This window comes from Amblyraja radiata, chromosome 6 (genome assembly GCF_010909765.2).
Source record: "Amblyraja radiata isolate CabotCenter1 chromosome 6, sAmbRad1.1.pri, whole genome shotgun sequence".
Lineage (NCBI taxonomy): Eukaryota > Metazoa > Chordata > Chondrichthyes > Rajiformes > Rajidae > Amblyraja > Amblyraja radiata.
Window position 1 is genome coordinate 74,949,247 of NC_045961.1, and position 21,419 is coordinate 74,970,665.

The 21,419-nt window shown below is 42.5% G+C and overlaps 1 protein-coding gene across 2 annotated transcripts in view; it reads right to left on the minus strand.

Annotated features, from left to right (window-relative positions):
* Nucleotides 1-3,672: 3,672 nt before the first annotated feature.
* uchl3 (ubiquitin C-terminal hydrolase L3) overlaps nt 3,673-21,419 on the minus strand; it is a 53,345-nt gene continuing 35,598 nt past the window's right edge. For both annotated transcript variants that reach the window (XM_033023000.1, XM_033023001.1), the window contains 5 exons: nt 18,595-18,680; nt 17,470-17,517; nt 14,977-15,052; nt 5,787-5,845; nt 3,673-4,283 (listed from right to left, as the gene is read on the minus strand). In XM_033023000.1, the coding sequence (XP_032878891.1) occupies nt 4,200-4,283; nt 5,787-5,845; nt 14,977-15,052; nt 17,470-17,517; nt 18,595-18,680 (353 nt within the window). In that variant the 3' untranslated portion in view covers nt 3,673-4,199. The remainder of the gene's footprint in view (nt 4,284-5,786; nt 5,846-14,976; nt 15,053-17,469; nt 17,518-18,594; nt 18,681-21,419) is intronic.

Below are 21,419 nucleotides of genomic sequence, written 5' to 3' on the forward strand. Positions count from 1 at the left end.
GTTACCAACTTTCTCACTTCCAAATAAGGGACAAAATGTCAAAATATGGAACAAATTCGTTGACCGACAGCTATGGCTGGGTGAAAGATGAGTTGGCCTGGGTGCTGGAATGCATACAAAGTCCAGCCGGCAGGCAAGCTGACGAGTTTTGGCCCACGCGACGTCACGCGCAAAGTCTGGCACCCCATTGAACTCATGAACCGATGATCAGCCACGAGAAGGAGGAGGGGTGGTGGTGTCGGCAGTAAGCGAAGGTCTGACGGTCAGACAGCTGGCCGGCCTGCCAACCGACGGGGCCACGGGCGAGGCCCTGCACTCCATGGCTGCACTACGTCAGGACGGGTGAGGCAGAGCCAGACGCGGCACTCCGACCTGACAGTTTCCTCAAATGGGAAGTAGCACAAGCAGTCAAATACGGGACAGTAGCAGTCAAATACGCGACAAGGGCGGTCCCTTACGGGACAAACCAAGTTAGCCCAAAAAACGGGATATCCCGGCTAATACGGGACAGTTGGCAACCCTAATCCCAGGCCCAAAGTTCAGCCACACAAGCAGTTCACGCCTCAGACCAACCCTGCAAATGCAGGCAGCCTCACATCAAGATCATTCGGCTTACAGAAGACCCTGTACAACTGCAGTAGAACCTCCCTGCTCCTATACGCAAATCCTTTTGCTATGAAAGCTAACATACCATTCGCTTTCTTCACTGCCTGCTGCAACTGCATGCCCACTTTCAATGACTGGTGTACCATGACACCCAGGTCTCGCTGCATCTCCCCTTTTCCTAGTCGGCCACCATTTAGAAATTCATCCTTTCAGAATTCACAATCATTATTCCAGAAAATTAGTGATACAGAATATAATTGACCCTCACAGAAATTATTCAGTTTTAGCTTTAGAGAAACAATGCAGACAGACACAAGCCCTTCAGCCCAACCGAGTCTGAGCCGATCAGCGATCCCCATACACGCTGGAGACAATTTACAAATTTTACCGAAGCCAATCAACCAATAGCTATATTTAAGAGGGAGTTAGATGTGGCCTTGTGGCTAAAGGGATCAGGGGGTATGGAGAGAAGGCAGGTACGGGATACTGAGTTGGATGATCAGCCATGATCATATTGAATGGCGGTGCAGGCTCGAAGGGCCGAATGGCCTACTCCTGCACCTATTTTCTATGTTTCTACGTAACCTACAAACCTGTACGTCTTTGTAGTGTGGGAGGAAACTGGAGCACCTGAAGAAAACCCCATGCGGTCACGGGGTGTACGTACAAACTCTGTACAGACAGCACCCATAGTCAGGACCGAACCCGGGTTTCTGGCACTGCGTGGCAGCAACTCTACCACTGCACCACCCTGGATATATTGGGGGAAAACAAGTAAATAAAACTTATTTTTAACAACCAGTGATTCTTGGCGTATGGGCGGATAATGTGGCTTTGCATTAAGGAAAATCATGATACAACCCCTTTTCTAGCAACGCAAGCTACCCGTCTGCCCCTTTCCCATGATGTGGAGGTCGCCAGCATTGCATCTACAGGGATGCATTGTCTCTCTTTTGGTATCTCCAGAAAGAAGTGGAGCTTTGGGTAAATTTTGTGTGTACAAGGATCCAGAGATAATAGGCCAGTGAATGATGGGGACCATGTGAATTTAGCACCCATCCGTGTTGCAACGTTGTGCAGAGTTGGATGCCCAAGTTCTAAACATCAGAAATGCTACACTGAAGTGTACAGTGCATTCAGAAAGTATTCGGACCCCTTCATTTTTTCCACATTTTGTTACGTTACAGCCTTATTTTAAAATGGATTAAATTCATTTTTTTTATCATCAATCTACACACAATACCCCAGAATGAAGAAGCGAAAACAGATGTTTAGAAAATTTTGCAAAGTAATTAAAAATAAATAACTGAAATATCACATTTACATAAGTATTCAGACCCTTTGCTATGACACTCAAAATTGAGCTTAGGTTTATCCTGTTTCCATTGATTATCCTTGGTATGTTTCGACAACTTGATTGGAGTCCACCAGTGGTAAATTAAATTGATTGGACATGATTTGGAAAGGCACACACCTGTCTATATAAGGTCCCACAGTTGACAGTGCATGTCAGAGCAAAAACCTAGCCATGAAGACGAAGGAATTGTCTGTAGACCTCAGAGACAGGATTGTGTCAAGAAACAGATCTGGGGAAGGGTATAAAACAATTTCTGAGGCATTGCAGGTCCCGAAGAGCACAGCGGCCTCCGTCATTCTTAAATGGAAGAACTTTGGAACCACCAGGACTCTTCACAGGGCTGGTTTCCTGGCCAAACTGAGCAATCGGGGGAGAAGGGCCTTGGTCATGTAGGTGACCAAGAATCCGATGGTCACTCCGACAGAGCTCCAGAGTTCCTCTGTGGAGATGGGAGAAACTTCCAGAAGGACAACTATATCTGCAGCACCCCACCAATCAGGCCTTTATGGTTGAGTGGCCAGACGGAAGCCACTCCTCAGTAAAAGCCACATGACAGCCCGCTTGTAGTTTGCCAAAAAGCATGAGAAACACGATTCTCTGGTCTGATGAAACCAAGATTGAACTCTTTGGCCTGAATGCCAAGCGTCATGTCTGCAGGAAACCAGGCACTGGTCATCACCAGGCCAATACCATACCTACGGTGAAGCATGGTAGTGGCAGCATCACGCTGTGGGGATGTTTTTCAGTGGCAGGAACTGGGAGACTAGTCAGGATCGAGAGAAAGATAAACACAGCAAAATACAGAGAGATCCTTGATGCAAACCTGCTCCAGAGCATTCTGGACCTCAGACTGGGGCGGAGGTTCATCTTCCAACAGGAAAATGACCCCAAGCACTCAGCCAAGACAATGCAGGAGTGGCTTTGTGACAAGTCCTTGACAATGTCCTTGACCCAGACTTGAACTCGATCGAACATCTCTGGAGGGACCTGAAAATAGCTGTGCATCGACGCCCTCCATCCAACCAGAGATGAATGGGAGAAATTACCCAAATACCGGTGTGCCAAGCTTGTAGCATCATACCCAAGAAGACAAAGCTGTAATCGGTGCCAAAGGTGCCTCAACAAAGTACTGAGTAAAGGGTCTGAATACTTATGTAAATGTGATATTTCAGTTATTTCTTTTTAATTACTTTGCAAAAATTTCTAAACACCTGTTTTCACTTTTTATTATGGGGTATTGTGTGTAGATTGGTGATAAAAAAATGTTTTAATCCATTTTAGATTAAGGCTGCAATGTATAAAAAGGTGAAGGGGTCTGAATACTTTCTGAATGCACTGTATAGCAATAATTACAAAGCAAAAATATAAGAAGAAAGATGTGTTTAAATGTACTGAACAGGATTGGTTAATTGGACCCAGATGCTTTGTTTAGAAATCAGCATAAGATATCAAGCTATGAAAAAGCTCGGCAGAAAATGCCAGAAATTTTCATCCTAATTCAGGATATTTTTTTTTTTCAAAAACACTTTTTCCAGCAGAACACTAGGATTTATTTGGGAAGTGTGGGCGTTATAATGAGGTATTTGCAGGATGGTTGATAGTACAAGAACATAGAGGTACATTGTTGAAAAGAATAGGTTTCAGAATAGTTGTGTGATGATTTAGCAACAGAAAGCAACTAACTAATGAAAGCAATGCATCAAAACACGCAAATGGTAGTTAAATTTATTGAGCAAACAGCATCAAGATACTGAAAGCAAGCATCGAGATTCTGAGAGCAAGGACTGTCAAGATTTTTCTTTACCTGCACTCTCACAGTTTTTAAGTCATTGTATGGCATCCATTTATTTCCTCGTTAGGGATTTAAGTACAGCTGTTGAAAACATTACAGCAAGAGTCTCACATTCTCTTCCTCCAGCTAAAATTCTTCTCCATTTTGTTCATTCCCTTATGCAAGCTGGCACTAATTTCAATAAAACGGAGGGGTGTTGTTACACCAAGACATAAAAGTACACAGCATTAAACACTTCATTACCAGATTTCTTTAAGTGGGTTGGGGGAGATGAGATGGTGCCAGGAACACATTGAACATGTTCCATAAGAGTATGAACTCATCTCTACAGTTAAATCAGAATATCACAAGTTCAGGGAACTGTGAAGAGAGTGAAACAACATCTCTGGAAGTCAGTCCAAGTATAGTTTTGTGGCTTCTTTTTTCTGTCTGCGTTGGAGCACTTTATACCTTGTAGAGAGCCATCACTGTAAACCGCAATTCATCAGGGTCACGTTGCATAAACTTCTTACAAACTTCTATTGCATCCTAGAAGGTAAATCGATAATTATGTCAGGAAACATTCTGAAACCTCAAGGAACAAAATCACCCTCGCAATGATCGAAAGTTGCACTGACTGAACACAATGATATTTTAATCAAGTTTGTGGCCAGGCAAGAGTGTCATGAGTGAAGTGCAGTAGAGTTGCTGCCTTACAGTGCAAGGGACCGGGTTCGACCCTGACTATAGGTGCTTGTATGTACAGAGTTTGCACGTTCTCCCTGTGACCTGCATGGGTTTTCCCCGGGATATCCGATTCCCCCCACACTCCAAGGACGTACAGGTTTGTAGGTTAATTGGCTTGGTATAATTGTAAATTGTCCCGAGTGTGTGTAGGATAGTGTTAGTGTGCGGGGATCGCCGGTCAGTGCAGATTCGGTGGGCCAAAGGTCCTATTTCCGCTCTGTTTCTCTAAACTAAACTAAGAAAGAAACCTTGATGGCAAACTAAATTGCAACAGTGAAATCATTCCAAAGCATTATCCAAATGTTCATGCCGAGTAATTCTAGTAAAATCGAAAAGGTGTGCTAAAATAAAATCAATACAACATACAGATTGGGAGTAAGAAGGGGCCATTCAGCCCTTTGAGTCTGTTCTGCCTTTCAATAACATCTTGGCTGATCTGGTTGCAACCTCAACTCCATTTTGCCATTTATCCTGGATAATCTTCCACCCAATCCTCTTGCTTATCCCACTACCACGACCCGTTGAATAATTGTTCCAAAAAAATGTCTGACAAAAGGTGGCACCTTGGCACAAATCGAGCTGTGCCCTACAGCTTCAATGACACAAATGTAATCCTGATTTTTGGTGCCATCTGCCTGGAGGTCTGCACATTTTTCCTATGCTATCATACACCGCAATCTCCGATATGGTGTGTACCGTACCTATTTGTGCTGCTTCAAGGAAGAATTTCATTGTTCCCTTTTGAAACCTATGACAATTAAACACACTGGACTTGTGATTGTGTGGTTTTCCTCCAGCTGCTCTGTATGCCTCCCACCTCCCAAAACGTGCAGGTTAGTGATAGAGTCTTACAGCAGGGAAAGAGATCCTTCAGTTCAAACCATCCACGCCAGCCAAAATGCCCTAACCAAGCTAGTCCCATAGAGAACATCTTTACTACAAGGATTAATAAATAATAATTAAAAAAACATTGAGTAAACTGAGTAAAACAACTAAAACTGCCAATGATAACCATCGTTCCAGCTAATGCTGTCCTAGAAATTTGAATGGTTCCAATTTCAGCCTCATATTGACAGCATGTCCAAAATAACATTATGTTCATTTTTAATTGTTAGTGTCTTTTGGGTTCATCTATCGGGAGTGGCTTTACCGATAACTGTGGGTTTTTTTTTAATAAAGTATGTAGATTTCTGAAGTATCCACGTCATTTGGAGTCCATCTCCATAATCTCAATAATTATTTTTTATTAATTCATTATTCATTTATTCATTCCATCTCCATTGACACAAACAAGGCTACTCTTACCCCAAGCAAGCTGTCAACGGTCGTGTCTCCATGATTTATGGGAAATGGTTTGCGTCCATCTGGTTAGGAAAAGAGATATGAAACAAAATGTAAATAATGGCACAGAGAGACTTGCATTTATATTATACCTTTCATGACATCCTTAGAAGAAGTTAGTGAATGAAGTAGTTTTCCAATGTAGAAAACACAGCTGCCAGTTTTCCCCACAGCAAGCTCCTGCAACAGCAATGACTAGATCATCAGGTGGACACAAAATACTGGAGTAACTCAGCGGGACAGGCAGCATCTCTGGAGAGAAGGAATGGGTGACGTTTTGGGTTGAGACCCTTCTTCCGACTGATGTCAGGGGAGTGGGCAGTGTAGAGATAAGCGAGAGAATCAGTTTCTGAGTGAGAGTTTTGACATGGAGAGCAAGGGCAAGGTCTGGTACTTCTTCACGTTGGCTCCTCTGGGCATGTTCATCTGACAGGACTGTATGATCCATCCCCCAAGATGAAAATGCAGCACTCTCCTGGTACTGGAGATGAGCACTAGCCCAGCCTCTGCTGCTAGGTTTGAGCCCATAACCGTTTAGACTGGCGTGGGCTACCCAACAAGCTACAGCTGCTGCACCTGCAATCAACACTATGATCCATTAACTGATTTACTGATCAACTACGAAGGGAAAAAGTCTATGTTTTCTGGTTTCACCCTGCTATGGTCAGCAAGAAATTACCTTTTTATAATTATCGGCTCTGACACCCAGGTTGACATTGAGTTGAGTTGGTCATAAGGTCTTACAGCATGGAAACAAGCCCTATGAATCAACACATCCATGCCAACCAAGATGCCCATCTACGCTAATCCCATTTGCTTCATGCTCCTCCAAACATCTCCTATTAATGTATAGATCCAAATGCCTTTTAATGTTGTCATTGTACCTGCCTCAACCCGTTCCTCTGGCAAGTTGTTCCAAATATGTACAGTCCTCCGTATTAGAAAGCCGTTTCTCAGGCTCCTTTTAAATCTTCTCCCTCTCACCAGGTGCCAGTTGCTATTGGGAACCACGTCTGGGTGGACTTCTTGCACATGATTCTGCAGATCATTCTACCATCTTATAGTGCACAGGGGACATACCTTGCCACACAGGGGACATGCAAGCTTCTTCAGTACACCACCCAGCCTGCCAAATTGCAGGAAGAGAAGACGGAGTTGGCAGCCGCCCCCCACACCCAGAGGTAGTGAAGCAACATTAGATGTGCTTCTGAAAGCAGCCAAAGTCATTGGGTGCTTCTGAGCAGGATGTGCAACAGTAAAGCATGGCAGGGTGGAAGGAACTGCCTGTGGCCTAACTTGCAACCTTGGTGCTGACATTCTTAATGGTTGCAGAGGGCCGGCAAGGTATAGAAGCAGAGCAGGCGTCCGACTGGGGTTGCCAAGGTGGCTTGTGTGGGACGGACAGGCTGCATAGACCTGGTGTGGTGAACGCAGAGGGAGGTGGGCCCCGAGTATAGTCCACAGTCACCACACGCCAGCTGCTGCTGTGGTGATTGAGCGCGAGTCTGCATTATCTGTGCTATAGCACTGTCCCCCTTCCATTTATTAAGAGCCAACAACAATATCAATTACTGCGGTAAAGCTCTGATCATCCGCTGGCTTTTCAGAAGTCTCCACAGATTGTCATCTGGCTCACTAGTGGTGATGGCTGCCGTGCTGCCTATTCATCCATTAAACTGGCTGATGTCTCATTTCCCTGCACTCCCTTTAAACTAACTGGGTTAATTAAACGGAACAATACAGCACAGGAACCAGCTCTTTATCTCACAATCTCTATGCCAAACATGATGCCAAGTTAAACTAATCTCTTCTGCCTGCACATGATCTATTTCCCTCCATTTTCTGCAAAGGAAAAATTATAATTCTGGAGAGATATAATTTATCTTCCTCCACCTTCTGCTCATCACTCACCCTTACACTCTCCAGGTCCCCCATTCCCCCCTCCTCATCTGCCCACCATCCCTCCATTTCACTCCTTGTCTTACTTTATCAGATTCCACATCTGCAGCCTTTGTATCTTCATCGACGTCAACCTCAGTCGTTATCGCCACTCTTCTTCCCTCCACCTGGCTCATCTGCCGCACACCCCCTCCTTATCTGGATCCACCCATCGTTCGTCAACTCTTGCCGCACTAGCCACCAGGATAAGCCTGAGACCACCAGTGCCTCCTCTCAAGGCAAGGGTGAAGTGCAGGGAGAAGCCTGAGATCGCCATGCCCCCTCCTCCTCCTCCTTTGAGACCAGGACTGAGCTGACGGGACAAGCCCTAGATCGCCAGCTGCACTGCACATGCGCACTGACGACGAGTCACAGCGTCCCTATGCAGTCCTTGACTTCCTTATCACTGTAAATAAACCATATCATGCGAGTTCACTCCACTAGGGGTGCCAGTGTGGTAATTGCCAAAGCCCGTGTCATCCCCGACACCACTATCTATATTACTAAAAGTCTGTTCTTGACCGCTTTTGGCCATCTTTGCTGTGATTTCCGAGAGAATGCTGCCACCTACGGCCGTCATTTTTGGCCACCTTGCTCTGAGCCCCCCTCCGCCGCATGTGTGCTGAGGATTTTTCCCGTCGATTAAAAATGACAGAGATATTAATGTTTTTACAAAATTCCCCATTCTCTCTGCTGCCCCCGCTGGCGGCAGGGGGAGGGACTATAAAACCAGGAAGTGGTGTGCCTCACTCACTCTTCAAGATGAAGGAAGGCAGAGGGTCACGTTTCTCTGGGCTGTGAATAACACTGAACACATGTACACTCAAATGTAAGTGTCCTTAGTGGTTCTAATAATGCTTGCAGAATGTGTCTATTGGTTCTAAAATGTTTGCAAAAAGTGTCTCTTTTGGTTCTACAATGCAGAATGTGTCTATTGGTTCTAAAGCTTGCAAAAAAAGTCTATTGGTTCTAAAGCTTGCAAAAAAATGTCTATTGGTTCTAAAGCTTGCAAAATAAATGTCTATTGGTTCTAAAGCTTGCAAAAAAATGTCTATTGGTTCTAAAGCTTGCAAAAAGTGTCTATTGGTTCTAAAGCTGTTAAAACAATGACTATTGGTTCTAAAGCTTGGGTGTGGCTTGAAGTTGAAAGGCACTACTTACTGCAGATGGGGGCATGGGTGCATTAGCTTGAAGTTGAAAGGCACTACTTACTGCAAATTGTGGCTTGAAGTTGAAAGGCAATACTTACTGCAAATGGTGGCATGAAGTTGAAAGGCACTACTTATTGCAAATGGTGGCTTGGGTGCTTTGGCTTGAAGTTGAAAGGCACCTCTTACTGCAAATGGTGGCATGAAGTTGAAAGGCACTACTTACTGCAAATGGTGGCTTGGGAGCTTTGGCTTGAAGTTGAAAGGCACTATTACTGCAAATGGTGGCTTGGTTGCTTTGGCTTGAAGTTGAAAGGCACTACTTCCTGCAGATGGTGGCTTGGGTGCTTTGGCTTGAAGTTGAAAGGCACTACTTACTGCAAATGGTGGCTTGGTTGCTTTGGCTTGAAGTTGAAAGGCACTACTTACTGCAAATGGTGGCTTGGTTGCTTTGAAGTTGAAAGGCACTACTTACGGCAAATGATGGCTTGGGTGTGGCTTGAAGTTGAAAGACACCACTTACTGCAAATGATGGCTTGGGTGTGGCTTGGGTGTGGCTTGAAGTTGAAAGACACCACTTACTGCAAATGGTGGCATGAAGTTGAAAGGCACTACTTACTGCAAATGGTGGCTTGGGAGCTTTGGCTTGGTTGAAAGGCACTATTACTGCAAATGGTGGCTTGGTTGCTTTGGCTTGAAGTTGAAAGGCACTACTTCCTGCCGATGGTGGCTTGGGTGCTTTGGCTTGAAGTTGAAAGGCACCTCTTACTGCTAATGGTGGCTTGGGTGTGGTTTGAAGTTGAAAGCCACTACTTACTGCAAACGGTGGCTTGGATGCAATGGCTTGAAGTTAAAAGGCATTACTTACTGCAAATGGCGGCTTGGGTGCATTGGCTTGAAGTTGAAATGCACCACTTACTGCAAATGGTGGCATGGAGTTGAAATGCACTACTGACTGCAAATGGTGGCGTGGGTGCATTGGCTTGAAGTTGAAAAGCACTACTGTAAATGCACTTACTTCCTGTTTGCACTGTATATTGATTTTAGATAAAACGCTACCACTTACGGCTGTGATTTTTGGCCATCTTACTCAGTCCCCCCTCCGCTGAGCAGATGCAGGGAATTCTTCCCATCAATGAAAAATAAAAGTGTTCTTAGTTTAAATTTTTTTTTGAGAATCTCTCTCCTGTCAATCACGCCATGAAAGCCACACCTTTTCCGGTGGGGGGGGGGGGGGGGGGAGGGGTTATAAAACCCGGAAATGTGGGTGTGGCTCAGTCTCTGCAAGATGGAGGAGGGAGAGGTCACGACTCGCTGTCTTTAGTGGCTTTGCACCCTACTTCAAATGGTATGAAACTGCACTTGAATTTGGTGGCCTTGCACCCTGCTAGAAGTGGTAGGAAACTGCACTTGAATTTGGTGGCCTTATAGAAACATAGAAATTAGGTGCAGGAGTAGGCCATTATACCCTGCTTGAAATAGAATTTCAAGGATTAGCCGTGAGTCAACTACCAGCCCACCAGCCGTGAGTGAGTGAGTTGCCAGCACAACAGGCTTGATTGACTGAGACGCCAGCCCAAGAATCCATTTGGCGCACAATTTGCATACTAGCCCTCTGGAAACCAGTCCCTTCAGCCCACAACACCCATACTAGCGCTCCAGAAAGCCCCCCCCCCCCAAACTGGCCACCAATATTAGAATTGGTGGAGAGGTGGAATATTGCGTTGGATGACCAGCTCTCCTGTGTGATGCTGGGACCCAACAGGTCCCACTTAGTCTAGTATCTATATATATATATATATATATCAAGTACAGATGAGCTCTATCCCTGTACTCTTGCCGCCAGTGGCATATCTCAACGCCTCAATGGGGTGGGAGATTGCAACCTTCAAGTGGTCCGCCCTGTTTCGACGAATGCAATCAACCTGGCGTGCACAATCAAATAACCTCAAATAGAACAAGTTGTCCTTTGTGCACATCATACGCAAGAAGAAGAAGAATTCTCAATGAATTATTGGCTCAAAATCTAGGTAGGCAACGAAATAGACATATTCACAATGGTCACATGCTTTCAGCTTGACCAGCACCCTTCAAATATTGCAGCTTTACTGATCAAGGATTATGTGGTTTGGTACAGTGAGAAATACACTATGTGCCAGTCCATTCCTAAGCTCACAAAATGGGTAGGAAGGAACTACAGATGCTGGTTTAAATCAAAGATAGGCACATTCATTTGTTCTTTATTATAGTCTATATCTTTTGTCTCCCTTTCCCGACTCTCAGTCTGAAGAAGGGTCTCTACCCGAAACGTCACCTATTCCTTTCCTCCAAATGATGCCCAACCCGCAGAGTTACTCCCACTTTTTCTGTCTATCTTCAATTCTTAAGCTCATATGTTCTTCAGCTTTAACGGGAATTAAATGTAGATCAATTTTAGATACTTGAAGATAAGCAAATGGTCAATGGGATAATAACTAACTGAAACTTATTACACACTGGGGGAGGAGCAAACTTCATACCATGCACTTTGTATGGGTCAATGACCTCCTGAACAAAATTCAGGCACACGATCATGAGCAGGCTTTGAGGGATGAGACTGCCAGTTATGTTACTGCTTCCTATGATGATGGACTGTGCTAAGCTATGGGAGAGCAATAGAGCACAATTCACTCAACCAACCTAGCCTACCCAATAACAAGCCAGAAAATAAATACTGGCTTTGATTCAATCCAGGGCAGCACCAACAAGGCCTCTCAACAGATCCGCTCCAGAAACCCTCAGGGAAGTATGGTAGATTGAATTGATAGGGATTGATTGAACAAAAGCAGTTCTATTGTTCCAAACTGCAATGGTGCATTCCGATGCCATAAATCATTGTGGTCATGCATTGTCTTTTTATTAAAGCAAAGGAACCAACGGTGCGGCAGCTAAGTGGTACTTCAAGGTAACATTGCCGCTGTATCTTAATCAATAAACCGCTGATCCAGCATTCACGAGGTCACTCAATACAAAACCCCCAAACAAGTACTGGTAATAATTCTTGTTTTCATTTTTCTGTCAGATTTCCTTAGTTTCAGGAATACCAGTTTGATTGCTTCTATTCTTTGCACTTCAACGTGCCTATCTAGAAACCTCTTAAAGCTCATAAGCGATAGGGGTAGAATTAGGCCGTTCGGCCCATCAAGTCTACTCTGCCATTCAATCATGGCTGATCTATCTCTCCCTCCTAACCCCATTCTCCTGCCTTCTCCCCATAACCTCTGGCATCTGTTCTAATCAAGAATCTATCTATCTCTGCCTTAAAAATGTCCACTGACTTGGACTCCACAGTGGCAAAGAATTTCACAGATTCACCACCCTCTGAAAAAATAAATTTCTCCCCATCTCCTTCCTAAAAGAACATCCTTTAATTCTGAGGCTCTGATCTCTAGTCCTAAACATCACTATCGTATCTGCCTCCACCACCACCCCACCCGGGGAAAAGGGAATTAGGGTGGTGAAGAGGGCATTTGACACGCTGGCCTTCATCAGTCAGGACAATGAACACTGGAATTGGGTCATTACGCTGCAATTGCACAGAACATTGGTGAAGCCACACTTGGAGCACCGTGTTCCGTTTTTATCACCCTGCTGTAAGAAATACACCATTAAGCGGGCAAATGCGACTGGGTTAGATGGATGGGTTGGGTCAAAGATAGAAGCATTGGTTGTGAATATCAGTAGCAAGGACAGTATTTTTTGACCCCTCTCTATAATAAACTGATGTGAAGTGAAGGTACTCCTTCCCTGTTCTTGGGAGAGGAGATCTAGGACTTATCTAGGACTGGTAATGAAGGAGCAGTGGTTTATTTCCAAGATAGGCTGGAGTCTGACTTGGAGGGGGATTTGTATTCCAATACATGGTTGCCCCTGGCCTTCCAGGTAGCGGAGCTCACAGGGTTTGACAAAGATTTCATTGATCTAGCAAAGAATTTTAGTTATATTCGAACAAAGCAAAATATACCAGGTTATTGACTTCAGTAATCAATACTAAGGTCATATATGTGAAAAGCTATCATAACGGCATACTGACGGAACAACCAATTGAAATCTTTGGGCTGACAGAACTCTGGTTCTGGTCCGACAGGTCTGATTTGGAAATCCACAGAATGTTTACAGAACACGGTGTCTTCTTTCTGAGAAAGAATGGCCAAGACAGGGTGGAGACGGGCATGTGATTGTGGCTGAAAACAAATTGAGAAAGAGGTACAAAAGAAAGGAAGTAAAGGAAATTTGCAAATGGATTGTCTTTCGATTAAATAAATAAAATTTCTAGCATGGTGATGATTATTATTGTGCATGTTTCTCATAATCAGTTTAGCGCAATGAAATATCAGTCCACCAGTTTGACAATTAACGATTGTGTTCACTATAGGAAGAGCCTGACTAATTTACCTAACCTGTTCAAACAAGCCCAGCAACCAAACTGCAAGCTAACAGTTAAGGCTGTGTTTCACAACATCCCCATTCCCACATCTTGACTTCCAATGGTATGAAATAATGTGTAATGGGAACACACAACTTTTGATTGCATGATCATCATGACATTTGTATGTCATTTACCTAATACTAAGTTGGGTTGCTTATTGTTGAGACCTTTGATTCTAAGTTCCCAGCCAGCCGCCACCAGGTGAGAAATTCCAAAAACAAGATATCATGAGCTCATAGTATTTTGCAATCCATTATGCAAATACAGGTAGTCCTGCTGTTCCTAAGGAACCTAACGTATTAGAAAATCACATAGCAAAAACAATTGTGTCAATGGGAAAAGGGTTAGCCAGCTAGAGAGTTTGCAAACTCGTAAAATCAAAGTTATTTTTTCCGAAAGGATTTTCAAAAATCAAATATTTATAGCCATGTTTATTTCTGTAACTGAAAACTAAAAATATTAAAGGCTGTGTTACATTATTTAACATAGTATCATTGCACAAGAGTCTGTAGTAACAGTTGCTAGTCAATTTCAATGGCCACCTGCAATAAAACTGACAGACTGCAATCCCAAGAGACAATGGTGTCTGATTACTGCAAGGAGATTACATGTAGATGTTTTTCTTCCAACACTTACTTTTTTCCTAAGGTAGGTTTTTTTTCCAGCTTGTCAATTTCCAACACAACCTTTGGAACTCTAGTTCCTGATTGAAATTGCATTATAACCAAATTGGCCATCGTTAAATAGTATTTCCCAATTCATGACCCACTTATATCCCAATTCTCATATGGGAATGCACATTATAGCTGAACCACTCGCACCTGCATCTCAATTAATGTTACCCTATATGCTATCCCTTAAACCCCCCCCTGTGTTATTGTGTTATTGTTCTGTTATGAAGTGCTATTTATGGGGCAAATCAAAGATATCCAACTTTTTCCAAGAGTTAATAACATATTAAGGAGAAAATTTGTTTGTGGGTTCACGGAATAACACAGAACAGATAAAGGACATTCAGCAACCCTCTATCCCTGTCCTTGCTCTTTGAAAGGGCTGGTAATCACCCTCAGTCTCTGATCGTCATGCAGTACATTATCTTGGAGCTGTATCTTACAAAATAAATCTTAATTAAAAAAAGCTCATCGTACTATGGATAGTTTACTAATCAGTTTTGAACAGCATTCTTAGCTGCTGACCTAACTTTGAGAAAAATGGTCCCCAATATATGTATGCAAAACCCTTTATGATTTTAGGCACACCTCCTTTGAGCCTCAAAAAAGGGAATATCTGCAACATCTCTCCTCGAAATGAAAGCCCACTGGCTCTTGTAAATCACATCTCCCCTTTCACCAAATCCATGCAATTGTTTATAAAGCTCTTTTTTTTTTAAAACAATGAACAGTACAAATTCCACAAATCGGCAGATTTCACTGCATTGATGTGTTTCTTTGGACAATGTTTCAAGGAGAAAAATATGTTTCTTTGTTTTCAATAAGATAGAAGGAGGGAACATTAAGGTCAGTTAATAGAACAATATTTCAACTGATAGTTCAAACAACCTCAGTCTTGTGGTCAATTCCATCAAACATCAGTCACTTACCCAGTTCATAAAGATGTCCGTCAACGTTTACAAAACTTATAAAATGCAAGTCTACTTTCTCATCTAAACTTGGAGCCTGAAAGGGAACAAAATTGATACAAAATGTTTAAAGGTTCGAGAACATATTGATATTACAGCCATGTATGCACACCATGCTTCGGTAATTTTGCTTTCCAAAATATTTATTCTATCAAATTACAAAAAAAATAATTTTAAATTAGGCAAACAATAATCCCAAAGAACCACATCTTAACAGAAACAAAAGTGCCAAGAAGTTCCAGTGATCATGAATTAGAGTTGGTGAACAGGTACAACAAAAGCCACATAAATGAATCATCAGTGAGGTTGAGATGAGGTTCCGCTTAGAATAACAGAAAGCATGGCATTCTGTGGTCATGTGGACTTTGATGAGGCATGAGCAATGGGTCAGTTTTGCCTATTTAGCAAAAAGGACATACGAGTTGATGCCTGGGGTTGAAGGGATCGCCTGAGAGGAAATTGAAGTGCAAAGGGACTTTATTTTCTTAAATATCTTTGAAACAAATGCCCAAATATACCACAGCGAAAATGCCAAGAAGCTTCTTCCCCAGACTAAATGGCTGAAAACAGGTCAATCTCAAATATTGATGGCAGGCAAATAAGTCTTAGTGTGCAAGGCTTGAAAATTGATATTAATAAATCTAGCTATAGTGGGGGAAAATGGTATGTTAAAAAGATATCATACACCAGACACATTTAAAAATGACATGCCAATCTGATAAAAAAATTACAACACAGGACTATCAGCCAGAATGAAGATAGCAAAATAATGCAAAGATTAGATTGGAAGTAATAAATATGAAGAGTTTTTAAAGATAATTTAATTATATTTTAAAAAGCCTCTAAAAGGCTAAGATTGAAGGTGTTTGGCCTCACACTTAAAGTAAAATTGATTGGCGTGAACGCAACACTGAATACTTAATTATTTCTTCAAATGAGTCCTTTGTGGAATAAAACAAATTGTAAATGCAACTGTAGCATCATTCAGATGTACTGACAAATGCTCCTCTCAGGAAGAATTCCATGTTCGTTCTAGCATCATTCAAGGAAGAATGCATTTTGTACCTAATCAATACAATCTACTTTATAAATAAACTTGGAAACTTTTCAAAGAACAACAGGTTCATTTTATGAAACAAACTTCCCAATTTAGCATGAAACATGCATTTATTGCTAATTTACCTCACAGCTGTGTGGAAGGGGGAGTTGACCTTATCCTAAAACAGGCAACATTGCAAAACACATGTCCCCCTCTGCTCATCTGGTGCTGAGGATTTTTCCCATCGATGAAAAATAGAAGAGTTATTAGTGTTTAAAAAATGTTGAGATTATCTCCCCTGAAGGCCACGCCCTTCCGGAGGGACTATAAAACCCGGAAGTGTGGAGGTGCCTCAGTTCTCTACAAGATGGGGGGAGCGAGAGGTCGCAATTCTCCGTCTGAGCCGTGAATAACACTGAACACATGTCTACTAAACTGTGGGTACACAAAATTACTGGAGGCCCTCATATTCCGCCTGGGGACCTTACGTCTGGATGGCATTAACATTGAATTCTCCCAATTTTGCTAGCCCTTGCTGTCTTCTCCCCTTCCTTAACCCTCTAGCTGTCTCCTCCCACCCTCCCATCCGCCCGCCCTCGGGCTCCTCCTCCTCCTCCCCTTTTCCTTCCTTCTCCCCCCCACCCCCCATCAGTCTGAAGAAGGGTTTCAGCCCGAAATGTCGCCTATTTCCTTCGCTCCATAGATGCTGCTGCACCCGCTGAGTTTCTCCAGCAATTTTGTGTACCTTCGATCTTCCAGCATCTGCAGTTCCTTCTTGAACACTTTGTCTACTAAACTGTGAGTGGTTTTACTGACCTGTCAGTGCCCTTAGTGTGGTTTGAAAATGTAGTTTGAAAATGCTAAAGTGTGTTTTTGTTTGAAAGTGCTAAAGCTGTGTTGCCTTTGGTTTTGAAAGTGCTAAAGCAAGCTGTGTTGCCTTTGGTTTTGAAAGTGCTAAAGTAAGCTGCGTTGCCTTTGGTTTTGAAAGTGCCTTCCTTCTGCCTCATTCTAAGTCTGCATCTAAGAGGCAGCACCTCAGACAGTGCAGGACTCTTCCAATAATATATTTAAATACTAGCATGGATTTTGGTGCTTGGATCTCTGGAATAGGACTTGAAGACTTCTGGTTCAGAGGTATGTGCTATCAAATGAACATCGCTAACACCTGTTAATAAGTGACCATCTGCTTTTGGGAACAAAGCAGAAATCCAGGAGGCATTATTGGCAGCCTTCGGAGTTCAGTAAAATGTAACTTGAAAGAAATCATGCGCCCACAACAAATACACACTCATAAACACTGGCAATTCCTTGCTTAAAATCTTATTCTTGCATGAAATGAGATCACAGGAATTTCAAACAGATCTGTTAATATGCCCAAGGACAGTGTAAATCAACAGTGAACTGAATAAACATACCTCAGTTTGGCCTTCTTGTGCACTGAACTCATGTGTAACACGAATACTCTGAAAAGAACAAACACAAAGCACTTCTTTTTGTCTCCATCCCCATTCACAAACAAACAGCATTTTAATCTCAAACTCATTAACATCTGTGTAGATCCTTTCATATTATTTACTGTAGTTTGTTAGACTACCACGTATGTTGCAAGTATACAGTCTTTACAAAAATAACACGTGTTTATGTTGTCCCTTAAAATATAACATCCCTCAAAGGAGCATAACCAAACAAAATTCAACACAGCTTCTTCAGGAGATCAAAAAGAGAAAGTCGAGAATCTAAAGACTTTTAGTAAATACTTTAAAGGAGAAGGTGTTGGAGAAGTTTAATGGGTAGCACTTTCCACAGTTGATGCAAAGTCACCAATGGTAAGAATTAAATCTAGAGATAATTTTGGAGCTCAATTGAGGGAAATGTTGTGAGGTAGCATGTTACCACCAGACTGATTCCTGGGATGGCAGGACTTTCATATGAAGAAAGACTGGATAGACTCGGCTTGTACTCGCTAGAATTTAGGAGATTGAGGGGGGATCTTATAGAAACTTACAACATTCTTAAGGGGTTGGACAGGCTAGATGCAGGAAGATTGTTCCCGATGTTGGGGAAGTCCAGAACAAGGGGTCACAGTTTAAGGATAAAGGGAAAATCCTTTAGGACCGAGATGAGAAAAACATTTTTCACACAGAGAGTGGTGAATCTCTGGAACTCTCTGCCACAGAAGGTAGTTGAGGCCAGTTCATTGGCTATATTTAAGAGGGAGTTAGATGTGGCCCTTGTGGCTAAAGGGATCAGGGGGTATGGAGAGAAGGCAGGTACAGGATACTGAGTTGGATGATCAGCCATGATCATATTGAATTGGAGCTCAGAATTGAGGGAAATGTTGTGAGGTAGCATGTTACAGAAGTAGGGAGAAGAGAGAGATTTGAAAATTAGGATGAGAAATTTAGGGGAAGAAAAAAGGTATTATTTAACCAGGACTTTGATGATTTATGGTTTATCTGTTATAATCTGTTATAAATGAATTTCTGATATGTACATTAATTTACTGTACAATATGAAAAAGTGAGAAAAAATAAAATCACCTCATCTTTTTCCAGGTATTTTCCTTTATCTTCAGGACTTAAGTTGGCTGAATCCTCCAAAAACCTTTTCATAACTGAATTGCATTCTAGAAAAGCAACACAAACTTATTACTACATTAAAAATGGCATCCATTCAAATGATTACAACAGTCTTTCTAGTGATAATGATGCGAGAACCATCAACGTTCCATCATCATCGTTACTCTGCAAAACTGACAGCAACTTGTACAGAAAGCAACTATGCAGCTAAGGGCTGAATTCCTGCAGTTACCCCCAGTGAATCCCTCGCATTCACCACCAATGCGTGAAGAGTGGTTGTGGTGGAGTGTGACTAAATGCGTCTCCTTATAAAATGAAAAAGGACCAGGAAGCAGCAAGAGTACCAACAAGATAGCAAATGGTGCAGGTTATAACAACCCAGGAGAGCACCTCGCAATTCAGGTCATGCACTCTGAATAAAATTGCAAAATGGAGATGAGGGTGGCACTTTTCTGTCCCAATACTTGAAAACTGGTAAACATAACATTGAATAATGGTGAATCTGTGGAATTCATTGCCACAGACGGTGGTGGAGGCCAAGTCAATGGATATTTTTAAGGCGGAGATTGATAGATTCTTGTTTAGTAAGGGTGTCAAGGGTTATGGGGAGAAGGCAGGAGAATAGGATTGAGAGGGCAAGAAAGATCAGCCATGATTGAATGGCGGAGTGGTCGTGATGGGCCAAATTACCTAATCTTGCCCCTTGAACATGAATTTATGAATATAATTCATACCATTGATTTTGCATGTTATACCGAAATGAAAATTAAACTTAAAGTTCAGTTAAAATATTTAATCTTACATGTCTTTGACTCTCTGCACATGACTTACAAATGAGAATAAGTTTCTACTAAGCCTCACTTAAAAACTGTAAAGCAAGAACCGGCAATAGGGACCATCTTATTGACAGTGGTACAAATGATTAATTCTACAAAATATACGCCAACAAACTGAGAATTACCTTCTGCTCTTCGAAATTACCTTCTGCTCTTAGAAATATATTAGTTGAGACAAATTATAAGATTAGCTAACTAATGAAAAGTTCATAAGCCATAGGAGCAGTATAAGGCCATTCAGCCCCTTGAGTCTACTCCATTCAATCACGACTGATATATCTTTATCTCACTACCCCATTCTCCCCTTAGAATCTTTCTTGCTCTTTGGGATGAAAATATCCTGCATCTTAATTTAGTTTAGTTTATTATTGTCACATGCACTGAAGTACATTAAAAAAGCTTTGTGTTGCGTGCTATCCAGTCAATGGTTATACATGATTACAATCAATCAAGCCATTCACGGTGTACTGATACAGGATAAAAGGGCAGAACATTTAGTACACGATAAAGTCCATAAAAGACAGTTTCAAGGTCTTCAATTAGGTAGATGGGAGGTCAGGACCGCACTCTAGCTGGTGTGAGAAAATAAACTGTCAATGAATCTATGCATTTTCCAACTTCTGTAATTCTTGCCTGATTGGAGGGGGGAGGGGGGGAGAAGAGGGAGGGACTGTGGTGAGACCGTTCATTGATTATGCTGTGCCCCTGCTGAGGCAGCGTGAAATGCAGATGGAGTTCACGGAAGGGAAGTTGGTTTGCGAGATGATCTGGGCTGCATCCACAACTCTCTACAATTTCCTGCCGTCATGGATGGAACTGTTCCCAAACCATGCTGTGATGCATCTCGATAAAATATTTTCTGTGGCGCATCTGTAGACATTGGTGATGGTTCTTGGAGACATGTCTAACTTCCTCAGCGTTCTAAGGAAATAGAGGCATTAGTGTGTTTTCTTGGCCTCTGCATCGATGTTTCTGAATAACTCCCAGAAACTCCTGTCTTTGTTGATAACAGTCTTCGCTATCTACGATACTACCCACTTAAGTGTGATCTGCAAATTTATTAATAATGCCTTCTACATTCTCACCTAAATCATTGGTATAAACCACAGCCATTGGCCCAGCATTGATCCCCGAGGTACACCACTAGTCACAGGTCTCTAGCCCGAAAAATAACTTTCCACCCTCTTCCTCCTTCCATGTAGTCAATTCTCATGTGATATCATGCTTTGCCCTCATCAACATTTTTGGTTATTTCTTTAAAAAAAATCATATTTGTCAGACACTTTCTCCCACGTAGAAAACACTGCCGACCATCCCTTATCAGCTCCCGTCTATTCAAATGCATATAGATATCTTATTCTTCAGAACACTCTCCAGTAAGTTGCCTGCCACAGATGTTGGGCTCACAGACCTATAGTTCCCTGGCAGGCAAAAGTGCGGGAGCGAAGGAAATAGGCAAGGTTTTGGGCCGAAACCCTTCTTTAGACTCATTGGCTTTCTTTGCAGCTCTTCTTAAATAGAGGCACAACGTTAGCCACCCTCCAGCCTCCACCCTCCGGCACCTCATCCATATCTAATGATAATTCGTATACCTCAGCCAGGATGCCTGTAATTTCTTCTCTAGCTTCCCACAGTGGCCTTGGATATTACATAGTAACAGAACAATAAACCTGCTAAGTTTTAAGAGACCACGGGAGGCAGTGACCTGCTGAGTAGACATTGCAAACATCCCCTGGTGAGCCATATGCCAAATTATTGGATTTCTAAATGTCGCACAGCAGATTGATTGCAGTCTTATTGTACTATTTGTATATTTAATTGCTCTATCAGTGGTGCCAGTGCCTTTAGCTTCTGAGTGTCTTGGCTCTTATATTTCCCTCCCCAAACCTTTCTATCTCTCAACATAGAAACATAGGTGCAGGAGTAGGCCATTCGGCCCTTTGAGCCAGC